At 37.8% G+C, this 25,886-nt stretch overlaps 1 protein-coding gene across 23 annotated transcripts in view; it reads left to right on the top strand.

The window, feature by feature from the left end:
• Positions 1 to 396: 396 nt before the first annotated feature.
• ncam1a (neural cell adhesion molecule 1a) overlaps positions 397 to 25,886 on the top strand; it is a 280,290-nt gene continuing 254,800 nt past the window's right edge. For 5 of the 23 annotated variants that reach the window (XM_048166436.1, XM_048166435.1, XM_048166437.1 and 2 more), the window contains exon 1: positions 406 to 660. In XM_048166436.1, coding sequence (XP_048022393.1) covers positions 609 to 660 — 52 coding nt within the window. In that variant the 5' untranslated portion in view covers positions 406 to 608. Of the gene's footprint in view, positions 661 to 25,886 lie in introns of all 23 variants that reach the window. The other 18 variants (XM_048166446.1, XM_048166447.1, XM_048166443.1 and 15 more) reach the window with 10 other exon arrangements.

Below are 25,886 nucleotides of genomic sequence, written 5' to 3'. Positions count from 1 at the left end.
ACCAGGGAGATAAAAACAGATTTGTTATTATTAAAACAGTAGGGTTAATTAAATCAATTTTAAGAGCTAAGTATTCCATTTTCCCCTCTTTTTTTCTTCTTGCAGTTGCTTGAGAGGTGAAAAGTACTGTGGTTAAAAATAGTACTGCCATACAGCACCACACATCGGCTTTATACTCGTTATATGACTCTGGTGAGAGGAGGAAACAAAGCCCGCCTTTGAATACCGGTAACCATTGTTAAGTTTATAAGAATTCCTAATCCAAATAACCCCGGCGGTCCATGACGAGATTTTCCGAGCGCACCATCTGCTGTTTGTGATTTGCAGCGGCACCACACTGAATGAAGTTCGCGCACTATTTTACGCCCGTGTATCCAGCGCACTCAATATACGCTCGCGCCGGCGGATGAATTCGTGTATTACGTGCTGCGGCTCTTGTCACTCATTCGCTGTGCTGCTCGGAGCGCATTCTGTGTCAACGGCTGAGGACCAATTCATGATATCACAGCAACCTGAAATAGGGACAAAGCATCGTAGTCATTTAGATATTTACTGAACCAACTCTCCCTATCTATTCTACACGGAGCCTACCTTTGGAAGAGATTGCAATGCTTCAGATAAGGGATCTCCTTTGGACATTGCTTTTCTTTGGTTATGCAGGTAAGATGCACTTGTATCAGTTGCACTGTTAGACTGTATCCTTTCGCATCCTTGTTTTCCCCCGCGGTGTCCTCCACAGCTCATGAACAGATATAGTGCGTGTAAGGATGAGGATGCGATGTAGTTCGCGCTGGTTCATTCAGTGCTGGAACTGCCTCTGTTTATATCTAGCTATATCCGTTTCATAAAACAAACTCTGTTATTATCATCCCTGCCAAACTGGTACACGTTGCCAATCTGGCGCCAGTTATGTGGGATATGAAGTCTCGCATCTCTGTGTAAAAAAGAATAGTACTTTTAAGAGGTTATTCTTGACATTCTAAGTGCGCGAAATCGTGTTGTTTGTATGGTTGTGTGGACATTGCTGCGCATCGGCTCCTTTGAGATTTGTGTTGGGAGACAGAAAAAAAAACAACCAGCTGGTGTGTTGTGTAAACATATTTTCATCCACGCAGTCACAATAGCCGACCCAAGTTGATTTTTTTGGTGTTTTTAATGTGTTATTGTGTTTTCATCGCTGTGTTCATATTCGGGATGGTCGCCGTGGTGCTGATGCGCAGCTTAGAGCGCTCGTGTTGACTTTGAGCGGCGTGAACATCTCTTCATTACCCTTGGATGAGTTTATCCCTGTGTTTATTAGAGTAATAGTTCAATAAAAAAAAAAAAAAGGAAAAAGGAAAATGGTGTTATTTATTCATCCTCAAGTTGTTCCAAACCTGCCTGACTTACTTTCTTCAAAGAGAGGCAGAGTCACAGACTCAGTCACTATTCAGTCTTATTGTATGGAAAAAGATGCAATGTAAGTGAACGGTGACTGAGGCTGTCAGTTCCTAATATTCTGCCTAACACCTCCTTTTGTGTCCTACTGCAGAAAGTAAGTAGTCAAACGGGTTTGAGGGTAACATGAGGGTGAGTAAATGGGTGAACTGTCCCTTTAAAGACTGAAGTTACACTTCTCATGCATGTATAATGAATGTCCAGGCTGTTTATAAGCAGGCCAGACAACCAATTAGAAAACCAAGTGAAAGTGTAATTTATGAGTAGATGCATAAATAAGAATGATAAATGGAACCATTCCAAAATGTTTCATTAGTTTATTCTGTAAATGATTTGAATGCATGGATGATCATTTCCAGCCAATCAGACACTAAGGCTTGGGCGGGAATGAATTATATTCTGACACCCCCTCCCCCTTCCCTCCTCCCCAACCCCCACCCCCTCCTTCCCTCTCTCTCTTTTTTCAAAACAGAAGCTTTAGGATTGACATAATGCACATACATATTTGCACACATACAGCATTTAAAGCATAAAAAATCCAATAAATAACAATGCAGCAGTAATTTATCTCATACTGTTTGCCCAGATGTTTACAGACATTTTATTAGAACAAATCACATTTGTACTCACAGCAACATTTAGTACTAACATTGTGCAGTGGTTTTGTGACAGATATGGAATACAGATTTTGCAATAGTTATATTAATAGAATATACAATGTGAGTCCATTATATATTTAGTCAAGTGCATGGTGAAATGGAATGGGGTTGTACACTGATAGCCGTTAGTGTTATGATTGTATGCATGATGCACAGGGATGATGTTATTTTATAGTCGGTGGTCCTGTCCCACTGGTTGCCCTTTTGTCGTGGCAGGATTTCATAAACCTCGCAGCAGGTTTGAGGTTCCTCCTAGCAGCTGTGGGACTAGTGTGTCCTAGTGTTTTTGGCGGGTTATGGAAAGTGTCCTTAATTTGTGTGTAATTAGGGCAGGATGTTAAAAAGTGCAGTTCTGTTAGTCTGTACATGGTGATACTCTCCTTTTTTTAAACCTGTGTCCTATTTGAAGAATGTTGGAGTTCATGAAATTATCATTAATGTCTAGAGTTTTACTTTTAGTTACAGTACAGTTATAGTGTTGGGCAAACGTGTGGGTTTAAGCAATGCTGTTTTGAGGTGTAACGGTACTGAACACCTGCATCTGTCATTCTCTTTTTCTTTCCCTCTCCGCCACTCCTTATCTTTATATCAGTAAGTGATTGTCGTAGTGTAGAGGAACATACTGCTGTATGGTTCTGACATGTTAATGTTGACAGAGAGCTGTTTGCGTGTGCTGAATAAAGATAAATACTCATAAGCCCACAACACAAAAACTGTTTCTTCAGGCAGTGCTTCAACATATTAAAAGTCTAAAGAGCCAAATAGGGAGTCTTAAACATCAGCCTCTGAAGTACTTTAAAAAGAAATAAATGAAGTTTGGTAAGCTTTAAATATTGTACATGTCCGTGACCTCAAGAGGAAGGCAAAGTAGAAGATTAGTTAACACTTGAAGGAAAATAAAGAAACAATTGCAAGATGGTGAACATCTGGAAATCCTCCTTCTGTGGCGAGTTCAAAGCTAGTATGAAAGTACTGGGAGAGATTAAAATGACTTCGCTCTCCACTTTCCATCTTTTGGCTGAGTTACAGTTAAAGAGAAGAAGGGGAAAAAACAAAACAAAACTTATATATATGGTGTATATATATATATATATATATATATATATATATATATATATATATATATATATATATATATATATATATATATATACCATATATAACCATTTTCTTTTATGTCAAAAACCTTTGTCAAAAATCATGTTCCATGAAGATATTTTGTACATTTCCTACCATAAAAAAATTTATTTTTGTGAGTGGATATGTGTTGCTAAGGACTTCATTTTCTCAATATTTTGATTTTTTTGTACCCTCAGATTCCAGATTTTCAAATAGTTGTATCTCGGCCAAATATTGTCCTATCCTAACAAACCATACATCAATGGAAAGCTTATTTATTCAGCTTTCAGATGATTTATAAATAGTACAATTGGCCAAAATTGACCCTTATGACTGGTTTTGTGGTCCGAGGTCACATTTATATTGTGGGTCACATGCATACCATAATTAAATCAACTGATTTCAACTCAAGGACATGTCTTCTTTATTGCACATAAATGATAGACTCTACATTTTTATTTAAATATTTCCCAGAGAATGTAAGCCTGCTGAATGATGATTTGTTATAATAGAATTATCATTACTTTCAAAAGTCTCATTAAAATTGACTAGATATTTTATCTCTATGGGTAAGTGGTCCACCTCTGAACCTCTCCTCTCAGAAAAAAAGGATTCAGAGTCCTTCTTTATGGGCATAACAGGGTGAATTTTATAGTGGTATTGCTTTACTAAGACTAAGGCCAATGAAAACATAACCATCAAATCAGAGCTGAAAGGAATTGTGATCTGGTAGAGCGATTTGCCCCCATGCTGTAGGATCTCTGGATGTTTCTCCAGATAAAAAAACATTTAATGCTTTCATTCTGTACTGTTCACACTGTGACTCCTTATTGTAAAATGTATTAATTTTATTTTGCGCAAGCTGACTGAAATCCAATCATCCCAAATGTTCTCCAGTTGTTTTCCATTTTGTGCTGTTTGATAAAGATGGGCTGTCTATGCATATTAATCACTCTATGAAAGAGGCTCAGACTGATTTGCATTGTGTAAGCTCCGAAGGCGTCCTGTAGAGTGTTGGAGGGAAAAAAAAAGAAAAAAAAAAGGGAGGGAAATGGGTTTGGTTTTGTCATGCTGAAAAGCCACCCCCTGATCCCTGCAGCCCATCTCTGAAAGGATTTCTCCTAATTCAAGTAGAAGGGCCTCCTAAAGTCGCGGGCTGAGAGGCAACTTTGAGGAGTGTAAACATTGTCTTACACCCCCCACATTTTATACCAGAAACACAACTCTTTGCCTCTCTTTCTTTCTGCCTTGCTTGCTCTTGTTGACTTGTGGAAGTGTGTTGTTTCTGTACCGCTAATGGCACCCAACAGAATTGTAAAAATAATTACTGTTTTCACACAACTTACAAACACTCTGCCCATCTGCTATTTCTCAAACAAATAAATGCCCAAAATTCACTCCATTGGATGAATCAATAAATACATTTAAATGCACATTGATCTAGATTTTTGCATTGTTGAAACATGGTCGAATCTACATACAAACCCGATTCCAAAAAAGTTGGGACACTGTACAAATTGTGAATAAAAAAGGAATGTAATAATTTACAAATCTCATAATCTTATATTTTATTCACAATAGAATATAGATAACATATCAAATGTTGAAAGTGAGACATTTTGAAATGCCAAGTATTGGCTCATTTTGGATTTCATGAGAGCTACACATTCCAAAAAAGTTGGGACAGGTAGCAATAAGAGGCCGGAAAAGTTAACTGTACATATAAGGAACAGCTGGAGGACCAGTTTGCAACTTATTAGGTCAATTGGCAACATGATTGGGTATAAAAAGAGCCTCTCAGAGTGGCAGTGTCTCTCAGAAGTCAAGATGGGCAGAGGATCACCAATTCCCCCCCAAAATAGTGGAGCAATATCAGAAAGGAGTTTCTCAGAGAAAAATTGCAAAGAGTTTGAAGTTATCATCATCTGCAGTGCATAATATCATCCAAAGATTCAGAGAATCTGGAACAATCTCTGTGCGTAAGGGTCAAGGCCGGAAAACCATACTGGATGCCCGTGATCTTCAGGCCCTTAGATGGCACTGCATCACATACAGGAATGCTACTGTAATGGAAATCACAACATGGGCTCAGGAATACTTCCAGAAAACATTTTCAGTGAACACAATCCACCGTGCCATTCGCCGTTGCCTGCTAAAACTCTATAGGTCAAAAAAGAAGCCATATCTAAACATGATCCAGAAGCGCAGGTGTTTTCTCTGGGCCAAGGCTCATTTAAAATGGACTGTGGCAAAGTGGAAAACTGTTCTGTGGTCAGACGAATTAAAATTTGAAGTTCTTTTTGGAAAACTGGGACACCATGTCATCCGGACTAAAAGGACAAGGACAACCCAAGTTGTTATCAGCGCTCAGTTCAGAAGCCTGCATCTCTGATGGTATGAGGTTGCATGAGTGTGTGTGGCATGTGCAGCTTACACATCTGGAAAGGCACTATCAATGCTGAAAGGTATATCCAAGTTCTAGAACAACATATGCTCCCATCCAGACGTCGTCTCTTTCAGGGAAGACCTTGCATTTTCCATCATGACAATGCCAGACCACATACTGCATCAATTACAACATCATGGCTGCGTAGAAGAAGGATCGGAGTACTGAAATGGCCAGCCTGCAGTCCAGATCTTTCACCCATAGAAAACATTTGCCGCATCATAAAGAGGAAGATGCGACAAAGAAGACCTAAAGCAGTTGAGCAACTAGAAGCCTGTATTAGACAAGAATGGGACAACATTCCTATTCCTAAACTTGAGCAACTTGTCTCCTCAGTCCCCAGACATTTGCAGACTGTTATAAAAAGAAGAGGGGATGCCACACAGTGGTAAACATGGCCTTGTCCCAACTTTTTTGAGATGTGTTGATGCCATGAAATTTAAAATCAACTTATATTTCCCTTAAAATGATACATTTTCTCAGTTTAAACATTTGATATGTCATCTGTGTTGTATTCTGAATAAAATATTGAAATTTGAAACTTTCACATCATTGCATTCTGTTTTTATTAACAATTTGTACAGTGTCCCAACTTTTTTGGAATCAGGTTTGTACATCCAGGGGAGCCTGTGCTAGCTGGGAAACTGCCATTGAGATGAATGAGAACGCTAATGTATGGCTTTCTCCAAGTATTATAGACTTCCTTGGCTCAGGCAAGCAGATTGCAGTTCTGTTTGGTGTCTCCAGGGGCGGAGAAATTACACTCTTCACCTTTAAGGTGCAGCTTGAAAGTCCCTTAATCCCATTGAATGACTCATCTGTTATGATGTAATGCGTAGCAATGGCCATGACATCATCGAAATGTGACTGGGTTATAATATAGACTACTGTATTTGAATGCACCACTGTTGGTTCCTCTGCATGATGCATTATTTTTGATTTCTAGAGTTTTAGTCTTGTAAAAATGATTTGTAATATAATAACGTGCATTCTGCTGAACTTTAAACATTGGTCTAGCTATTCTGTAGGCTTTTATAATGGTAATAACATTCAGATGTTGCCGTCCAGAGACATTCATATCCAAGATTCAGCTTCATTGTACCCCACTTCAAGGAATTTGGAGTAGATTTCCGGTTAAAACCACCAAAAACAAAGTCTGCGCATACTTTGAGTTCCTTACCACACTGTGTTCAAACAAAAGCAGCTCAAAGCACTTTCACAAGGTTACGGTTTCCCTCTATTTGCGGTAAACTGAATAATTATAGAACTATTTTCACAGCTTTATCCATTCAGAGTCAACCACTTTAGTGAATGTCACAATGAGATGAGGTAAAAGTTTTGTTCTAATTTTGTTTTACCAAATTAATGCAAAAAGCAAAGCTTCAAAAGGTGATATGTGATGGAACCCATTTGATTTTAAGCAGTTAGCAGCTCAAAACATTACCTAAATGTGGCATAATAGCCTTCACGTGATCATATTATGTTACCATTTCTTTCTTTTGCCAGAGCTGATGTGTTAGATAAAAGTGCTTGTGTAATGATGATGCAGAAGCAAACGAACACATGGTACCATGTAGGGCTGAAACAATTAGTCGACATTATCGACAACGTCGACAATAAAAAATTGTCGACAAATATTTTTGTTGTCGAATAGTCTCTTGATCTCATACGACCTATTTGAAGGGCCTGCAATAACGCGGTGTAACCAGTGGGGCGCTGTAGCGCAATACTGTAATGCAGCCCTCCCGGATCCAATCCAATAAAAGAAGTCAGCGCTTTGGAGAGCATAGTGCAAACGAAGTCGAACCCGTGAAATGTGGAAGATTAATACAGCATAAACATAACAAACATAACGTTTAGCATTACTACAGAATACTGTCATGCAGGGCCACCAACTCTCATTCAGACTCACTGTTCTCACGCCACACGTTCATTTTCTCACACAGTGAAAGATGCATCGCAGAGCAAAGAGGACACAGACAACGCACCGACAGATCAGGTTACTTTTGATATAAAACTAAGTCTAAGCTTTTAAATTCAGTCAATATTACTACGGGATTCAAACAATACTTGTGGTGTGGTGACGCTGTTTAACGTTGTGTGGCAGATCGCTGTAACACCTCGGTTCAAGCGGCATGTGAACCTATTCCTCTCTATTACAGCGCGAAATAAACATGAATGAACATCAAAAATATATCACTAGTATCACACAAAATCTAACATTTACCTCAGGAAAGCCATTCAATGACCATAAACTCGATAGTTTGTGTGTGTGTGTGTGTGTGTGTGTGTGTGTATATATATATATATATATATATATATATATATATATATATATATATATATATATATATATATATATATATATATATATATATATATATATATATATATATATATATATATATATATATATATATATATATATATATATATATATATATATATATATATATATATATATATATATATGTGTGTGTATGTATGTTGTTGTTTCATTTTTCCCACATAATTACATTATTTTTTTTAACTTGAAGAATATTGGTCTATTCAGTTGGCTTGAAAATTATTAAAAATACACTTTTAAAAGCTGAAGTGATTTCCTTGTTTTATTTACTAGTTGAAGTAACTTACAGTATAACTCAATATTTTAACTAATTGCTAAACTAGAATAATCGAACAAAGCTTACTGATTAATCAGTGCAATAATCGATGATTAGTCGATTAATCGTTCTAATAATAGATAGATTAATCGATTATCAAAATAATCGTTTGTTGCAGCCCTAGTACCATGATGCAGTCAGATAATACTGAATAGAATATGTGAGCACAGTGAAGAGAACCAGCACATTGAAATAGGTCAAAACCTTGACATTAAATTAAATGAAACAGACTTTTAGTATGTGATGTCACTTTTCAGTCCACGTTCAAAAGTTACTTGCTACTCAGTAGAAATGATCATTTTTATTCAACAAGGACACATTCAATTGAACAAAAGTGACAGTAAATACATTCATGATGTTACAAAAGTTTTTCATCAAAGAATCTTAAAGGTGCCCTAGAATCAAAAATTAAATTTACCTTGCCATAGTTGAATAACAAGAGTTCAGTACATGGAAATGACATACAGTGAGTCTCAAACACCATTGTTTCCTCCTTCTTGCATAAATCTCATTTGTTTAAAAGACCTCCGTTAGCTTTAGCCACGGAACACTATCAAACTCATTCAGAATCAAATGTAAACATCCAAATAAATACTACACTCACATAATCCGAAGCATGCATGCAGTATGCATGACGAACATCTTGTAAAGATCCATTTGAGGGTTATATTAGCTGTGTGAACTTTGTAAATGGATTGTATTATAGTCGAGAGCTTGGGGGAGCAGGGAGCGTGCGATTTAAAGGGGCCGCAGCCTGAATCGGTACATATTTAATGATGCCCCAAAATAGGCAGTTAAAAAAATTAATAAAAACAAATCTATGGAGTATTTTGAGCTGAAACTTCACAGACACATTCAGGGGACACTTTAGACTTATATTACATCTTGTAAAAACTGGTTCTAGGGCACCTTTAAAAAAAAATGTACCACGGTTTCCACAAAAATATTTAGTAGCACAACTGTTTTTAACATTAATAATATTAAGACATGTTTCTTGATCACCAAATCAGAATATTAGAATGATTTCTGAAGGATCATGTGACACTGAAGACTGGGATATTGGCTGCTGAAAATTCAGCTTTGCCATCACAGGAACAAACTGCATTTCAAGAATGCACAAGAATGCATTTCTTAGAAACACAAATTAAGATATTTTTAATCAAATCCTATGGCTCAGTGAGGCCTCCATTGACAGCAATATAATTAACACTTTCAGATGCCCAGAAAGCTACTAAAGACATATTTAAAACAGTTCATGTGACTACAGAAAAACAAGAAAACAAATGCGCCAAAAAAAACAAAATAACAACTTTATTTGACAATATCTAGTGATGGGCGATTTCAAAACACTGCTTCATGAAGTTTTGAAGCTTTATGAATCTTTTGTTTCGAATCAGTGGTTCGGAGCGTGTATCAAACTGCCAAAGTCACACCCCCCCAGTGGACGTTTACTGAAATCACGTGACTGGCAGTTTGATACACACTCCGAACCACTGATTCGAAACAAAAGATTCGTAAAGCTTTGGGTTTTATTTTTCTGAAAAAAGAAAAGAAAAAAATGCTACTGCTAAATAGACACAACTCTTTAAGTGTTCTTAGTGGGAGTTATGACTCAAAGATGTTTTTAAATCACAACATTTAACTGATGTTAATAATGAATTGCTTGCCTGTGGAAGACCCATGGTCCTTTTAGTTGGGGATGAACAAGTTCATGTTCAAAAAGATCATTCTGGAAACCCTGCAAGCACTGGCCTAAATTTGAAGAATAATAACCTGAGAAGAGACAAAAGAGTGAGTGCAGGGGGGTTGGAGGGCCAAAGTACAAGAGCAAAAACAAAGACATTAGCTTTGTATTAGAAATATGGCTTGAAGTCCAAATAAAGCAGTGTGATATGAATATTTTTAGCACATTTCAGCCTTAATTTTCTTTTGAAATCTAAAAATATCATCTCACTGTGTTTCCTGTCTGGTTGAGTGCTTTAGGTTGGACAAGGCTGCTTGTATGTCTCCCACTGCTTATCAAAAGCAGTATTACATCTGATTCTGCCACAGGCGTGCTGATGTAATCAGATCAGACAAACCTGATTCTAATTTAAACTGCAGAGATTTTACAGCCTTCAGGCGTGTGCTTTATTCACAGACCACCATTCATTGCAAATGCATACGGCATTGTAGTACTACTGCAACCGCTCTCATTATTAACCAATGTTACTGAGCTCTAAACTACACGCATCCACATCTTTTCTCTCATAGGCATCAACACAGTAAATGTGATGGCATAACTGATGAATCCACATGGAAAAGAGCATTCTGGTCTCCTGGGCATGTTGCAAGAAAATACCATATTTCAAGCACAAATACTTTCTGCCAAGATGCTTTTTTGAGAGTTGCGGTCAGTTTATTGGCAAGCTCGATCCATTGCATTGTTGCCCATGTAGATTTCTCGAGGGGGGACGAATCTGTGTTCTCTCAGTTGTGTTGTTGAAAACCTCTGTGCTTTGACTGAATTCTCAAAGCTTTGATTTGCATGTTTGTATCCATAAATCTATTCCCAGGTTGCAAATGTAGTAATACATGGCCTTGACATTTGATTTGCTACTTGTATGAAATCGTAGAAAGGGACTCGGGGCATTCAGAGTGGTTCCAGTGTGCGGTAATTCATTTCCCGCCAACAGTTTCCCAGCACAAAGCCATGTGGCTGTTGACATAATCAATTGCTCCCATAGTTGGCAATTCAGTTGAATATGGAGAGTCTGATGTCGCCACTGTGATTGCCTTCTCACCTTTGATTGCTTTTCCTGTGCTTTCGTTGTTCTCGTCATCCATCTTTCCTTTCACCTGAATCACAGCCAGACCAAAGTGTTCCTGCTTCAATACCATTGTTGGGAAAGCTGCTTTGAAACTGTAGTTTGCCAAACTATAAGCTACACGTTATTTAAAAAGAGTGTCTATTTACACCAAGTGCAAATAGCGTTCCTTGTTGGCAAATGCTATTTACACTAGCTCCTCTCACCAATGTCTGGTTGGGCCACTCAAGTTTTAAAAAAGACGTGCTGAATTCAACGTCTTCAGTGGCACAGTAGTAGCGAGTAAAGCCCGGATTTTTGGCTGTCCCAGACGAAAGATTGCCATTGTGAAACAATCGTGGCTCTTAATCGGTGGTCCTATGTCGTACAATGAGAGAGGTTCAAAGACGGCCGTTTTCCCGGTCTTGCGACCAAAGATAGCCTACAATAGTTTTCTGACAGTGTCAGAAAGTCAGCATGATCAACGCACATTGTGTTTGCTGCTACGACCTATGTCTACTGACCAGCCAATAAAAATGCAACATGGCACTAAAACTTAAAACTGCTTACCTCAAGCTCTTTTCCCTTCTTCTTTCACCACTTCCTTTTTATTTTCAGCGCACAGAAAATCTACAACTGCCAAAGTGTGATTCAACATGGTCTTTTTGTTTATCACTAGCGCATGCTGATGACATTTTATTCTTCTATAGAAACTTGCATCGTAGCCTACGAGTCAACAGGTGTCATCATCGTATAGTCTACATGCATGTCGTGCCCAAGTTTAATAGGTCCATGTCGCACAGTGTGATTTGTAATGATCTTATAGGATTGCTGAAATCGTACAGTGTATCCCAGGCTTAAGGCTCACAGTCCTGGCTTTTAACGCGATCGACGCGGGTTCCAATCCGCCTTTTGCCGAGCTCACTCTTCACCATTTTCCCATCACATATCACATCAGAAAGGCATTTATTTTCAATAAAAATGTAAATAATGTTCTAAAAGTGGAATTAAACTGCCTCGGCAAAAGCCAGCATCCATTTAATAATTTTAATAAATATAATAATTTACATTCTATGATATTATTACATCCTGTTAATGTACAAAAATATTGAGGTGCAAATAGTATCTGCCAATATAAAGTATAGATAGCATCCATTTACTATTTACTCTTATTGCAAAGAACTGATACTTTTACATTGTGTAAATAGAATCTATTTTTTTCACCTAGTGTAAATTGCATATCGCTAAGAAAATGCTGCTATTGTCACTTAGTGTAAATAGAATATATTACTATTTTCACTTAGGGTATGTTTACATGACATATGGTTAAAACGGAGAAGTTTTTCCACGTAAAGACGACACCATTGTCAAAACCCATTCTTACGAATCCGTTAAAATGACTAAAAATGCTGTATTCTGCTGGCAGGACATTAGATGGCGATTAAACACTATATACTGAACAGGTAATGCGCATGTGCATGACGCCATCGTTTTCACAGATTTACATTTTTGTTGTTTACATGGAGACCATTTTCAAAAACTTGCACTTTGAAATCCGTTTTCAAAAGTTTGCGTTTCAGGCCACCAAAATGTTGTCGTGTAAATGAATGGCCAAAATGCATAAAAAGTTTTCCATTTTTGGTTGAAAGCGGTGTCGTGGAAACGGCTCCTATGTTTAAATATAATATATTGCTATTTGCACTTTTTGTAAATAGCATCTATCACTATTTTGCACTTAGTGCAAATAGCCGCTGCTTATTTAAAATAGTTACACTACAGTCAAGCCACCCTTTTAGAAAAGTAGATAACTATATTAATAGTTAATTTTTTAAAAAGTAGCTCAATATATAGAAGGCAATATTTAAATTCATTCAGACATGAACTGGTCAGCATTATATGTGCATACCAAAATATTCATTAAAGTGACTAAAGTCATGTGACGTGTGGCCAAGTATGGTGTCCCATAATTGTAATTTCCGCTCTGCATTTCAACCATACAATTGCACACACACAGCAGTGAGTATTGAACACACACCTGGAACAGTGGGCAGCCATTTTTGCTGCAGCGCCCGGGGAGTGATTGGGGGGGTTAGGTGCCTTGCTCAAGGGCACCTCAGTTGTGGGTAATGAGTAGAAGAGAGCGATGTTCGTGCACCTACATTTCCTGCTGGTACTGAGATTCGAACCCACAACCTTCGAGTTTGACTATCTATTAGGCTACAAAATAAATCCTATAATGTGATCCTTTTAAATGTATATTTAATATATAAATAAAAACTTTGATTTATTGAACTAAATCATAAATATAGTGATGAAAGTAGTATTTAGTATACATTAGCTACATTATGGGCTCAAATTAATCTGTGATTCATGTATTAAACCAGTTCATTTCTGAACAAATCAATTAATTGCAATTAATCGGGCTTTCCAACATGATATGAAGTGAGAGAGGACCATCCAGAAGAGTTTTTATTGACTGTATTTGCTTTTGATAGAGCATTGACTAATTAACTGTGCAGTATTTTGCTGCATTAGTTGTTGAAAAAGTATATTGTTACTGTCAAAGCTGCTACTTTGTTTCTTTGAAGTTACTCCCCATCAATATGAAATGTATAGGATTCAGTGTTAGTGAAAGAGGCAAGTTCAATCTTACAGTAGTTGCTGTTTTTGAAAAAAAAAAAAGAAAAAAAAAGTGGTCAATAGGTTTGTTTCTTTGATTACAAGGCCACTGAGGAATAGACTTGATGCGTGCTGCCATACATCCATAATATTTACCCCATTAATCTTGGCCTTGGGCTAAAAACAAGCAGGGTGATTTATTCATCCATCCTTTCATCCTGTCTTCTTGTTTTGATAGGATGCAGGAATGGGGCCTGCTGAGAGACTAACTCCTGTAAAAGTCACTGTCTTTTCCAAGGAGTTTAGAGGTTTTAGGTGATAAAGAACAAAAATAGTCTTCTCTTCCTTTGACTCGGCTGGATCGTAGTGCTCTGAGCAACAAAGGTTAAAGATTTAAGCAAAAAAGAAAAAGAGTGTCTGCTTTCTCAACACGGTCATTTTTCTTACTCCCCTTGATCATGGATGTATGAAATTACCTTTGCTGTGTATGGAAACATTACTGTGGATTATGTATTCTGAAAAGATGTTTTCATAACAAGGGTTTACATTCTTGCATGTATCCAGTGGGTTACAGTAGCTGAAGGGGCATCTGTAAGATCACTGGCGCAAACTCCTGGGTTTGAACATCTGTTTAGGTTTTAAGAACAAAGGAAAGAGAAGCCAGAGATAACCGATATATGTTCTCAGTTCTGGCAGCAATGCATACCTCTCCTGAAGCCAGCATTCTTAAGGAGCCAGAAATAGGGTCTAGGTTTTGTTTCACTGTATTTTATTTTTAAAAGGGATAGTTCACTCAAAAATGAAAATTCTGTCGTTATTTACTCCCTCCTGTCATTACAAAACTCTCATCCGGGTCATGGCACCCCTCCGGTAACCCCTCCGGTTCTACTCGGACCACTCTGAGCAGCGTTTCTGATTTGAAAATTAGATATTATTTATTTATTTTGGATAGGCATAAGGTAAGAACAAATGTCCTCTAACCATTTCTGACTTTTAAAAGTGCATTTTTCAATTTTTTTCAATTTTTTTTACATTTCAGTCTGAAATGTCAGATGCCAGTAGGTCCTTACTTCAGGACTAATGTGATATTTAAAAAATATACCTCAGTACTTTAAAAACTACTTTCCAGCTATTAAAGATGTGTCCTATCTTAGCTTAGACAGCACAGAAGGCAGGTGGTCTTAGAGTGTATTGAGCTGATTATTTTTAAACTTGGTCCAGGTGGGGAAAATCTATGACGATTGAAAACAATTTAGTGCAACATCAATGGATGTGCAGCAGATTGCTGTAAAGGCTGAAGGAGGTGATTGTTGATCTTTGTATCTAGGGGGCCTCATTTGTTTGTCTGTCTCTGGCTGGGACAGATGGTGTGGAGTGGCTGCAATGTAGAGTCGTGTCAGTAGAGTAACAACTGTGAGTTTAGTGCTATTCACCTCATCTCTGAAGCATGCTGTTGAGAGGAAGGCACAGAGCAACATTCGTTTTAACCTTCCCGTGGTGCATAAACAAGGCCGTCAAACAGGTGCTCTGGTCTAAAATGTATTGCCCATTCAAATTTTTTCACTTCTGCACCTGGTGTATCACCATACAGACAGAATTTGAAAGGAATAGTTCAAACAAAAATTACTATTCTGTAATTATTTACTCACCAAACTTTTTTTGATTTTTAAAAAAAATGTATTTCTTTTTGGTGGAATACAAAAGGAACAACATGAGAGTGAGGTAATAATGACAGCTTTATAAATAAAATAAAATTAACTGTTTAACTATTTATTTATTTATAATATTCTGTCACTATTTACTTACCAAATTTTGTTGATGATATTGAGTGAGTGAATAATTACAGTTTTGTAAATAAAATAAACTATTTATTTATTTATAATATTCTGTCACTATTTACTCAGGAAATTTGTTTTATGATTTTTTGTTTTGTTTTGTTTTGTTTTGTTTTGTTTATTTTTTTGGAGGAATACTCTGTGCCTTTTGTATTCCTCCAAAAAATAAACAAAATGAAAAAACAAACAACAAAAAAACATCAAATAATATTTGTTAAGTAAATAGTGACAATAACTAACTAACTAACTAAATAAATAAATAAGTGAGTAAGTACATAAATACATAGTTTATTTTATTTACAAACCTGTGATTATTTACTCGCTTTCATGTTGTTGCTTTTGTATTCTGGAAAAAAAAAAAAAAAACATCAAAATTGTTTGGTGAGTAAATAGTGACAGAATATAAATGGATGAATAAATAAGAGTTTAATAAATATGAGTTTATTTTATTTACAAAACTGTCATTATGTACTCTCATATTGTTCCATTTGTGAGTAAATAACAGTTTGTAAATTTAAAAAAAAAATCTATTTGTTTGTTTATTTATTTAGTTGTTCTTGTTAAATATTTTTCATTTTAGGTAAAACTATTTCTTTCAGGACCCAAATATTTTCTTCCACTTTTAGTTGCCTTACCTGCTACAATTATTGTAATACGAAATAGTCTGAAGAAAGTCTCTTAGATATGCAACAATTATCACTGCCCTATCACTGAAACCCTAGCTTGGTTTGAGACAGCTGTAATCTCTGTTTTAAACAACATCCACATCCAGAAGCCATGAAACCTTCATTAATCATTCTAATAGAACTGTAAATTACAACCAGAACGAACAGTAAACATCATAGAAAATAGCAGCCTTAGGAAGTAAGTGAAGTGAGTTTCTCAAAGGGCTTCCGCTGGGTTGATCACACCCGCCATTGCCGGTGAGAATCCAACGTTTGTCGGGTGTGGCAGCAGATGCGGCATGGCCGGCTTCCCATGGGCAGGCAGTTTTGATGGCCTCTCATTAGAAGAGCTGCTCCTATTGTTTATGGATCCTAATGAGCATCACAGCGAGCAGCCAGGGAAACAAAGAGGAGAGGCATGGAAAACACAGACCTCGCCGTCAGAACAGAGCATGTCTACTCTTCCAGAGGACCGAGTGCACAGCTTCACCCTGGCTTTTGTGAGAATGAAGGCTCCTCATGGCTCCCTAGATCTCACCGTCTCATTACTGTTATTGGGAAAGACAGTCTCCAGACAGTATTTTTGCCCAAGATGTGGAAAAGCCTTAATTAGTTCCCTTTCTAACGTGCTTATGCACCTCGGTGATGTCCAACAGCGACTTGAAAACCGTGTCTGATATACACAAATTTAGTCAGGAGGCGGACACAATTCCTGCAGTAATTAGTTTGTTTTAAACCCAACAAACAAGCACTCTTTTTAAGCTGAAATAAATGTTTAATGTCTTTTGTTCTTCTCTGGAGACAGATTTGGGGAGGCAGTGAGATTATGGGCACAAGCAAAGACCGATTCAATAAGATAGAATGCATGTAATTTGGAGAAGTGACTTTTTGACTACGATGTTAGAGGTTTGGGTGAGTTTTGTTACTGCAGCTTAATTGAGAACGCATAAAACACTGACCAAGGCAGTCAGCCGTAGTGCGTGACTGATTAATGCTATCAAATATTCTGCAGCCTCTAAGGGAACAACTGGTATTACAAGAATTGGAGAGTAGGGAATATATTCACAATGATTTTTTTTAAATAACAAACAACATTATGAATATCGGGAGGATTTTAATGCACTTATATAAGGCCATAAATGTCCTAAAGAGTATTTTATTAGATTTGTTTTGTGATCCATCCTCATCTTGACAAAAAGATTGTTGATAAGTTTGAATTAGTACAAACTATTTCAAATCGATTCAACTCTGATTCTGATTGATTTGAAAAAAATGTTGAGAAATGTTCACTGAAGACATTTCTATCAAAAAGTTCTATTAAAATATTATATTTTACATAAATATTATGTGCTCAGTTGGTGAAATATGCATTAATGTATTTTTTATATTTAATGTGTATATATATATATATATATAATATATATATATATATATATATATATATATATATATATATTATATATATATATAATATATATTCATTTTTACTAAAATTTACTTGTAATAAACATTTTGCAAACATTGCGGTTTGGTCAGAATGATGTAATCAGATTCTCAGATTTTTTTTTTTTGTCGATTTCAGAACAAATGTACAATTTTTATTACAGTACATAAATATATATATATATAGTGCCGCTTGAAAGTTTGTGAACCCCTTGCAGAATCTGTGAAAATGTAAAAAAAAATTAACAAAATAAGAGAGATCATACAAAATGCATGTTATTTTTTATTTAGTACTGTTCTGAGTAAGATATTTTACATAAAAGATGTTTACCTTTAATTCACAAGACAAAAAAATAGCTGAATTTATTAAAATGACCCGTTCAAAAGTTTGTGAACTCTTGGTTATTAATACTGTGTGTCATTACCTGGATGATCTATGACTGTTTTTCTTTGTTTTGTGATGGTTGTTCATGAGTCTCTTGTTTGTCCTGAGCAGATAAACTGAGCTCTGTGAATCAGTGGTTCACAAACTTTTGAACGGGGTCATTTTAATAAATTCAGCTATTTTTTTGTTTTGTTTTTTTTGTTTCGTGAATTATTTGTAAATATCTTTTATGTAAAATATCTTACTCAGGACATTACTAAATAAAATATGACATGCATTATGTATGATCTCTCTTATTTTGTTAAAATTTTTCACAGATTCTGCAAGGGGTTCACAAACTTTCAAGTGGCACTGTGTATATATATATATATATATATATATTTTAAATGTGCTATATTAAAAAATATGACCAAAGACTATAGAATAACATAAGACATGTCACTCGTATTGTTTTGAATGGGAGAAAGTGGAACATGCAATATGGCGGAATTAGTCCCGCCTTCAAAATAAGAACCAATCGCGATTGGTAAAGTCATCGACTCACTGCAGTGGCCGTTAGAATCTCCAGTTCCTATAGAAACAGTCATATGCACACTTCCGATAGAGAAGGCATGCGCATGCACATTAGCTTGGGCCAGTCTAAAAAATACAGTTTTTTGTAATGATTCGAGCGTTTAGAAACCAAATTTATGAGACAGTTGTTGTCAGATTTCATTGGTGATTTCAATTATGAAACTTAATCGAAAGCTTGGCAAACAGCTTTGGGAAGCTTTGATGTTTCCCCATTCAAAGAGATAGGAGCTGCACTTGCATGCCCAAGAGGTGTTTCAAAGATGGCCGCCGAGTGAAATATATTTTATAATTGTATATACTGATACTGATATCTATATCACCCAGCTGGAGAGCCTGTTCTTGTATTAGGTTTCAGAGTGATTCATGATATGATCATCATTATTCTATTATTCATTACAGCATTTCATCCATAAGCCCTTTAAGGTGCCAAATGAAATTTAGCCACTAACAAAATTGTTGATTTGACCGTCTGGCTGCAATGCGTCTGGGAAATCTGTCTTGTGCACAGACCAGATGACCTCATGGTCAGAACTGCCCATCTACTGTGAGATTGAAAAGCGTCTGTGTAGGTATTAGGTTTCTGGGCAACAGAGTGACAGACAGCTGTGCATTTCTTTGTAATGGAGGGTATGCAGATAAAAGGCAAATGTCCAGGGGCGGGTGAGAGAGGGACCAAGGGCTCAGGGTATGGATGCAGCTGTGTTTGAACACTCACATTACTGTTTCATCACTGAGAAGACTCCACCAGAAGAAAAGTTCACTTTCCTCAGTGCATTGTTCTTGGGCTCATTTGAAATGCATTGTGAAGTTTTCTAGGAATCTTGATATTGGATTTTGAAGAGACCGATCACTAAGGTGAAAAAAATATGTTTTCTACAAAATTACTTATTTACAATTGTTATTATTATTATGGTTTTGTTTTTATAGATTATCCACCATATTGGAGATGTGCTGATGGGACTATTTTTCATATATCTCCATTATTTAATCCAGTAGTGCTCAAACCTGTATTTGAAAGTCCACCATTTCATTGAGTTTATCTCCAACCTGCTTCTAAAGACCTGGACTGTGTCCGAAATTGCCCCCTATACCCTCATTCACTATTCCCCATTAGTCCACTAAAATTGTTCACTTCAGGGAGTGAAAGAAAACAAATGAGTGAATTCGGCCACTGAGTGCGTCGGAAGGGATGCAGATTTTGCATAGTTTGTGCTTGCCTTGTCGTTTAATAATCATTTGAAACTTAGCAAACTGGCAGCTCCAGCAGTAAGATGAAAAGATTTATCTTGAACTCTGTCATGGAAACTATGTATAAACCATAATTAAACAATTTAATAATCAATTGAAAAGAAATTTAAACCTGTGAGATATTACGCTGTAGCCGCACTGGGCCAGGGGGGATGGAAAATGGTGGATGGATGATTCACCTGCTGGCGCCATCTTCTGGTCAGACGTGGGAATTCATTTGACACGTGACTCTCAAGCCCAAAGTATACTTTATACTTTAAAGTATATGTTTTTTTACGTGCTAGCGTACCAACACAGTAAAACACACAGCCTTTTAAAGTATACTTCATTTGACTCGTACGCGTACACAGGCGTTCAACGCATGCACAGTTTTGAGCAATCTCTCGCCACGAGTTACAATCCATGTAAATATCTTTGTATACTTTCATGCTAGAGTTGTACAAATGAGGGTACTTCCCAACCTTTCGCACAATCTCTCGTCTATGCTTTCCGGTTTGGTCTGTTCATGCAGTATTTCTTTGACTAGTTTGTGAATTGATGCCCCCAGGGCATGGTTGCCACCTTGTGGATAAACTAATTACTGCAAAAAAAAAAAAAAAAATGAATGTACGACCTGCGCATACAAGTACATGCGCGGTTAGAAAAATCTGGCGGGACTCTAGTCGTTGAGCGTACATCGGTTGTATACTCGTTATTGCTTTGCATTGTGAGATTGAATAAGTGTACTTGATAACGTCCACTATGGTTTTGGGCACCACTACAAATGGCTGGCACCTCAAATAGTGCCTTATTTAAGGGTACAGGGGGTGATTTTGGACACAGCCCTTGATTACCCAGTACAGGTGTGTTTAATGTTTGAAACTGAACTCCTTAGTTTAAACTGTTGGCCTCCCAGATTGTGCGCTCATGATTTAATGAAAATAACAAAATATGCATTAAAGTGAGTGTTAGATAAAATAATTTGGAGATCAAGTATTTCGAAAAGATCTTTTCAGGTTGAGCGATCTAGCACAGAAAGCAGGTATACCTGGGTACCAATGACTAGACAGACACATAAAGTGCAGTTCAATCATGGCACACAGTTTATTGTCCAGGGGTACATTATATAATTAGAATACAAGAAGTGAAACTAACAGTTCAGTAACTGAAGTACATAAAAGGACTGTTCGTTCACTCATAACTATGACGTGTTGCAATATTTTGCTGAATGCTGCAACAGCTTCTACAACTGAACACTGTGTAAAACTCTAGAGGTGGTATATCCATTAATAAAGTTTGGCTCTTAGTGCATACAGGGGTGTGTAAGGAGTTAACACTGTTTGGCTCAATAGGCCATCTATCTTCCAGCTTTGGATAACCCTAGGGCTGGGCGATGTATCGAATGCTTTTGTCACGCGCATTTCTTCAGTAAAGCCGGTTCCCTGATTACCGCTAAATCGCCATCACCTGCTTTCAAATGGAGCGGCATTTAATAGACAGAGCCGTAGATCACTGATAAGCCACGCAATATCGCGTTCAAAATCGACGGCGATACATATCGATATTTGGACATGAGAATGCTTCTGGCCACTTTGAAAATCTATCCACAATTACCAAAAGGTATTTCAAATTACCTATTGAAGTAAATTTGCACATTCTGCGGATGCGGAAGCGGCAGTGCGTCATGTTAAACTGGTCTGTGCGGATTTACTTTTGCACATGTAAGACATGCATCTAACACGAGCTTCGCAGTTTTGTGTACATCTGCAATACAATATAATTGATTGATTACTTGTACTACTTTTGCACAGCTTGTGTGTGACAAGCCATGGTAGTGCCTGATGAGGATTATTAATCCTAACTTTCCTTTTTGTCTCTCAAGATCCCATCTTTATCTGAGGTACATCCATGTTTTCCCCAATGCTCCAAGTCAGACTATGTTGTTTGACTCTGCAGGATCTTAATGTCAATGTCAGGTATATTAGTCATATGTGTAGTCATAGTTACCTGACTCTGGTTACCCACAACAAATGTCGATTTGCTTCATCTGCATTTCTGTTTCCCACAGCTTGTTCGTTATCCCCTACTGCGTGACCTTTTACCTTTACTATGGCCACTTCGGAGGGTAACTGCACTGCCTTAGTCAATTGTCCTATTAGGTTAGAGTGAGCTAATGGGTTTGCCATCTGCTGTTTTAAAGTCTCTAGCTTCCCATGTCCCATGTTGTCTTCCCCATGCATACTTTGAATCAGTGTAAATAGTTACACGTTTTCCTGCCATCAGTTCACATGTTCGAATTAATGCTACTAATTCAGCAGTTTGGGCCAAATTATAATCCAAGGCGAAAGCCTCTATTACCTCTCCAGTGTCTGACACCACAGCATAGCCACAAAGGTAGACGCCATCAGAAGGTTTTGAACATGACCCATCAATATAAATATTCTCCCATCAATATATATGTGTGCCCGCCATGTTCTTCCAGGGCCGATCTTATGGATTCGCCCCTGGAAGAACATGAGGAAGACAACCATTTCAGCCATACATAATAGAACTCCTAATAGCGCAGGGTTAATGGATGCTGTTGGCTGAAGAGTAAGGTTTTTGGTAGCCAGCAGGATTGCCTCATAGCCTGAGCGTCGTTGCTCTGTCATATGCTGTGTTTGCATATTGTGTGAAATAGCTCCTACCTGATGAGAGGTATATAGGATCAGCGGATGTGATAACACAATTCTTTCTGCCATCTGTACGACCAGAGCAGCCACAGCTACAGCACGAAGACATGCTGGCATACCTGAAGCTATATTATCTAGTTTCTTAGATAGGTATGCTAATGGTCTATACGTGGAGCCATGCTGTTGCAACAGGACGCCAAGAGCCACCCCTTCCGCCTCGCGGACATCCAGGATCTACAGTAGTTCACTAACCCCAGAAAACTTTGAAGCTGCTGTACAGTTCAAGGGGACTTCATTTTTCTGATCATCTGGACCCTATAATATGAGATCGCTCTCAAACCTGGCATTATGATGTGTCCCAAGTATGTCGCTTTAGACTAGACTTACTGAAGCTTGTCTCTCGAGGCCTTGAATCCAGCTTGGGCGAGCACATTGCAGACGATGATGGAGGCCTTTTCACAGTCCTCTTTTGTCTCCCCGGAAACCAGGATGTCATCTCTGTATTGAAGCACACAGACTGTCGATGGCAAAACAGTCATTTTAGCTAATGTTCTTTGCACTGCTTCCGAGAAAACGGCGGGCGAATCAATGAAGCCCTGAGCAAGGCGTCCACGTCAGCTGTTTACCCTGAATCGTAAAAGCTAAAATGGGCTGAGTATCTGGATGTACAGGTACAGAGAAGAATGCTGCGCAAAGATCAGTAACCGTGAAATATTTGTGTGTACATGGAATAGAGTTAACAAAAGTTGGAACGTCAGGGACGATCGGTGCCAACGGTGTTATCAACTGATTTATAGCCCTTAAGTCCTGGGTCAAGCGCCATGTTTTTCCATCAGCCTTGACCACTGGGTTCACAGGCGTGTTGTACGGCAAATGTATTGGTACGAGGACACCCTGCTAGACGAAAAAGTTAGGGTCATCATTGATAAGTCGGAACTGACTCTGGCTGGGGAACTCTAGCTCCCCTATTGTTGGTTATTATGCCCTGTAGTGGGATACGTGGCTACTGGTGGTTTATTTCTCTGTTGCTGTGGCTTCACCCATTGCTTCCTCTTTTGGTGACCTTTTAATGCCCTACAATCACAGCGTATATGACCTACAGTAATAGCAGACTACTGCTGAGTTTCTTTGCCGAGTCAAGGGTGGTTTTACTTCTGCTTTTTGGTCAAGCACTTTCCCTTGAGGTTTCTGTTTTGCACCTATGCGTTTGACTAAGAAAGCTCTCAGTTCCTTAAAAAAGGTATCATGGTTTTCAGGCTCTTACCAGTAGTAAAAATGTTGTTTACCAAGCCTGTTGGTTTATCATTTTCACGTTTCAACGTTGGACATTCATCAATTAACAATGCCTCAGTGACATCTCCTTCCAACGTTCTTAACAGAACTGCTCTGTAATCTGCCCCTTTAAGGTGAGCATATTTTGTATGCGTTTGCAGAACAGTCACAAATTTACCTGGATTCTGAGGAGAAGGCCGGCTTTTACATATTGATTCCATGTCAGACATTTTTAGTGGTTTTAGTGATTTTTTCCGCGAACTAGTATACGCTGCCATGATCCGAAGTACAGTGTGATCAGTACTGCACTTCCAACCACCCCAGTTAAAGGGATAGTTCACCCAAAAATGAAAGCATCCAAGATGTAGGTGACTTTGTTTCTTCAGTAGAACACAGATGATGATTTTTAACTCCGACCGTTGCCGTCTGTCAGTCAAATAATGGGAGTTAATGTGAACTCGAACAATAAGAGTCAAATAAACAAGCACAGACAAATCCAAATTAAACCCTGTGGCTCGTGACGACACACTGATGTCCTAAGACACTAAACGATTGGTTTGTGCAAGAAACCGAACAGTATTTATATCATTTTTTACCTCTAATACACCACTATGTCCAACTGCGTTCAGCATTCGCTTAGTGAGGTCTGATTGCGCTCTGACAGCGGAAATGATGTATATGCTCATTGAAGTATATGTGCGAGACATCACTGCCGTTGTCAGAGAGCGATCAGACATAGTGGTAAAAAATGATATAAATACTGTTCGGTTTCTCACACAAACCGATTGTTTCGTGTCTTAGGACATCAATGTGTCATCACGAGCCGCAGGGTTTAATTTGGATTTGTCTATGCACGTTTTTTCGACTCTTATTGTTTGAGTTCCCATTCACTCCCATTATTTGACTGACAGACGGCAGCGGTTGGAGTTAAAAATCATCATTTGTGTTCTACTGAAGAAACAAAGTCACCTACATCTTGGATGCGCTGGGGGTAAGCAGATAAACATCAACTTTTCATTTTTGGGTGAACTATCCCTTTAATAGCTAATTAAAGCTACTGTTGCCAGCCGTAGTGTCACAATGGAACTGATATTCCACTAACATTTGGTGATTCAACCCAATCTTCACGTTAATAGTTATTTGTAACTACTGTTATACTACTAACAACAATGGAAAATGAATTCCACTAGCTACTAGTGATTACAAAAAAACCTCTCGTATTTCCACGAGATGTTATAATAGGATCCTACAGGGGTAAGTGCATACTTCCTTCAAGAAATATCCCAAAATACTTACCCCCTTTTCCGTAGGTCCTCCGATCCGATGTTTCTAGAATCTCACAGTGAGGATGAAAATTAATATATTGCCAGTCATTATTTAAACACTTCAAACCCTCGGCAGGAAACTAGAACTCTGCAGCGCCTCCCATGGCAAAACAAATAAGTGTGTTATTTTCCTTTCCTGTTATTTGCTCCGATTAATTGGGCAAAAAAAAAAAAAAAAAAAAAAAAGATGTTCAACTTCTAATATATTCATTCGTATTGTCTTGTAGTGGCTCCAGTGTAACAGCTAGTTTGGGCTGGTTGTTTAAGGTGGCAAATAATCTCTATGCAGCTCTCCCATGATTGATCACAGGGCTATTTGTCAATGATACAGCGCATTGACAGCTCACATTTCATATAAATGGACAGCATTCCCATTTCAGAGTGATAATAGATAGCTAGGAGATTAAGAATGACTGTCTTGTGCACCTAAGCTTATTACTTTTTCTTTGAAAACAAACTGCGTCGATTGTCAGTAATCTGTCATTAGAGCAGTCCGTCTCTAATGGACTTGGAGAGGGTTGGACTGCAGAGCACACAGGCCTCTCACCACAAATATCCTCATTAATCGTTGACCCTCGATTTATTCCACTGGCAGGGGACTTTAAAGCTTCTCTAGGAGACTCCATGGTTGTCCTTCATTCAACTGTGTCATTAGGCATATTTGCTCTCCTGGTTTCTAATCGGTATCCACTGATGCCCATTATCTGTTTGCTACTTTACTCTTTGTGTGTAGGTGTGCCTGAGTGTGGGAGTGTAGATG

This window comes from Megalobrama amblycephala, linkage group LG18 (genome assembly GCF_018812025.1).
Source record: "Megalobrama amblycephala isolate DHTTF-2021 linkage group LG18, ASM1881202v1, whole genome shotgun sequence".
NCBI lineage: Eukaryota > Metazoa > Chordata > Actinopteri > Cypriniformes > Xenocyprididae > Megalobrama > Megalobrama amblycephala.
This window is presented reverse-complemented; position numbering and strand designations above follow the sequence as displayed.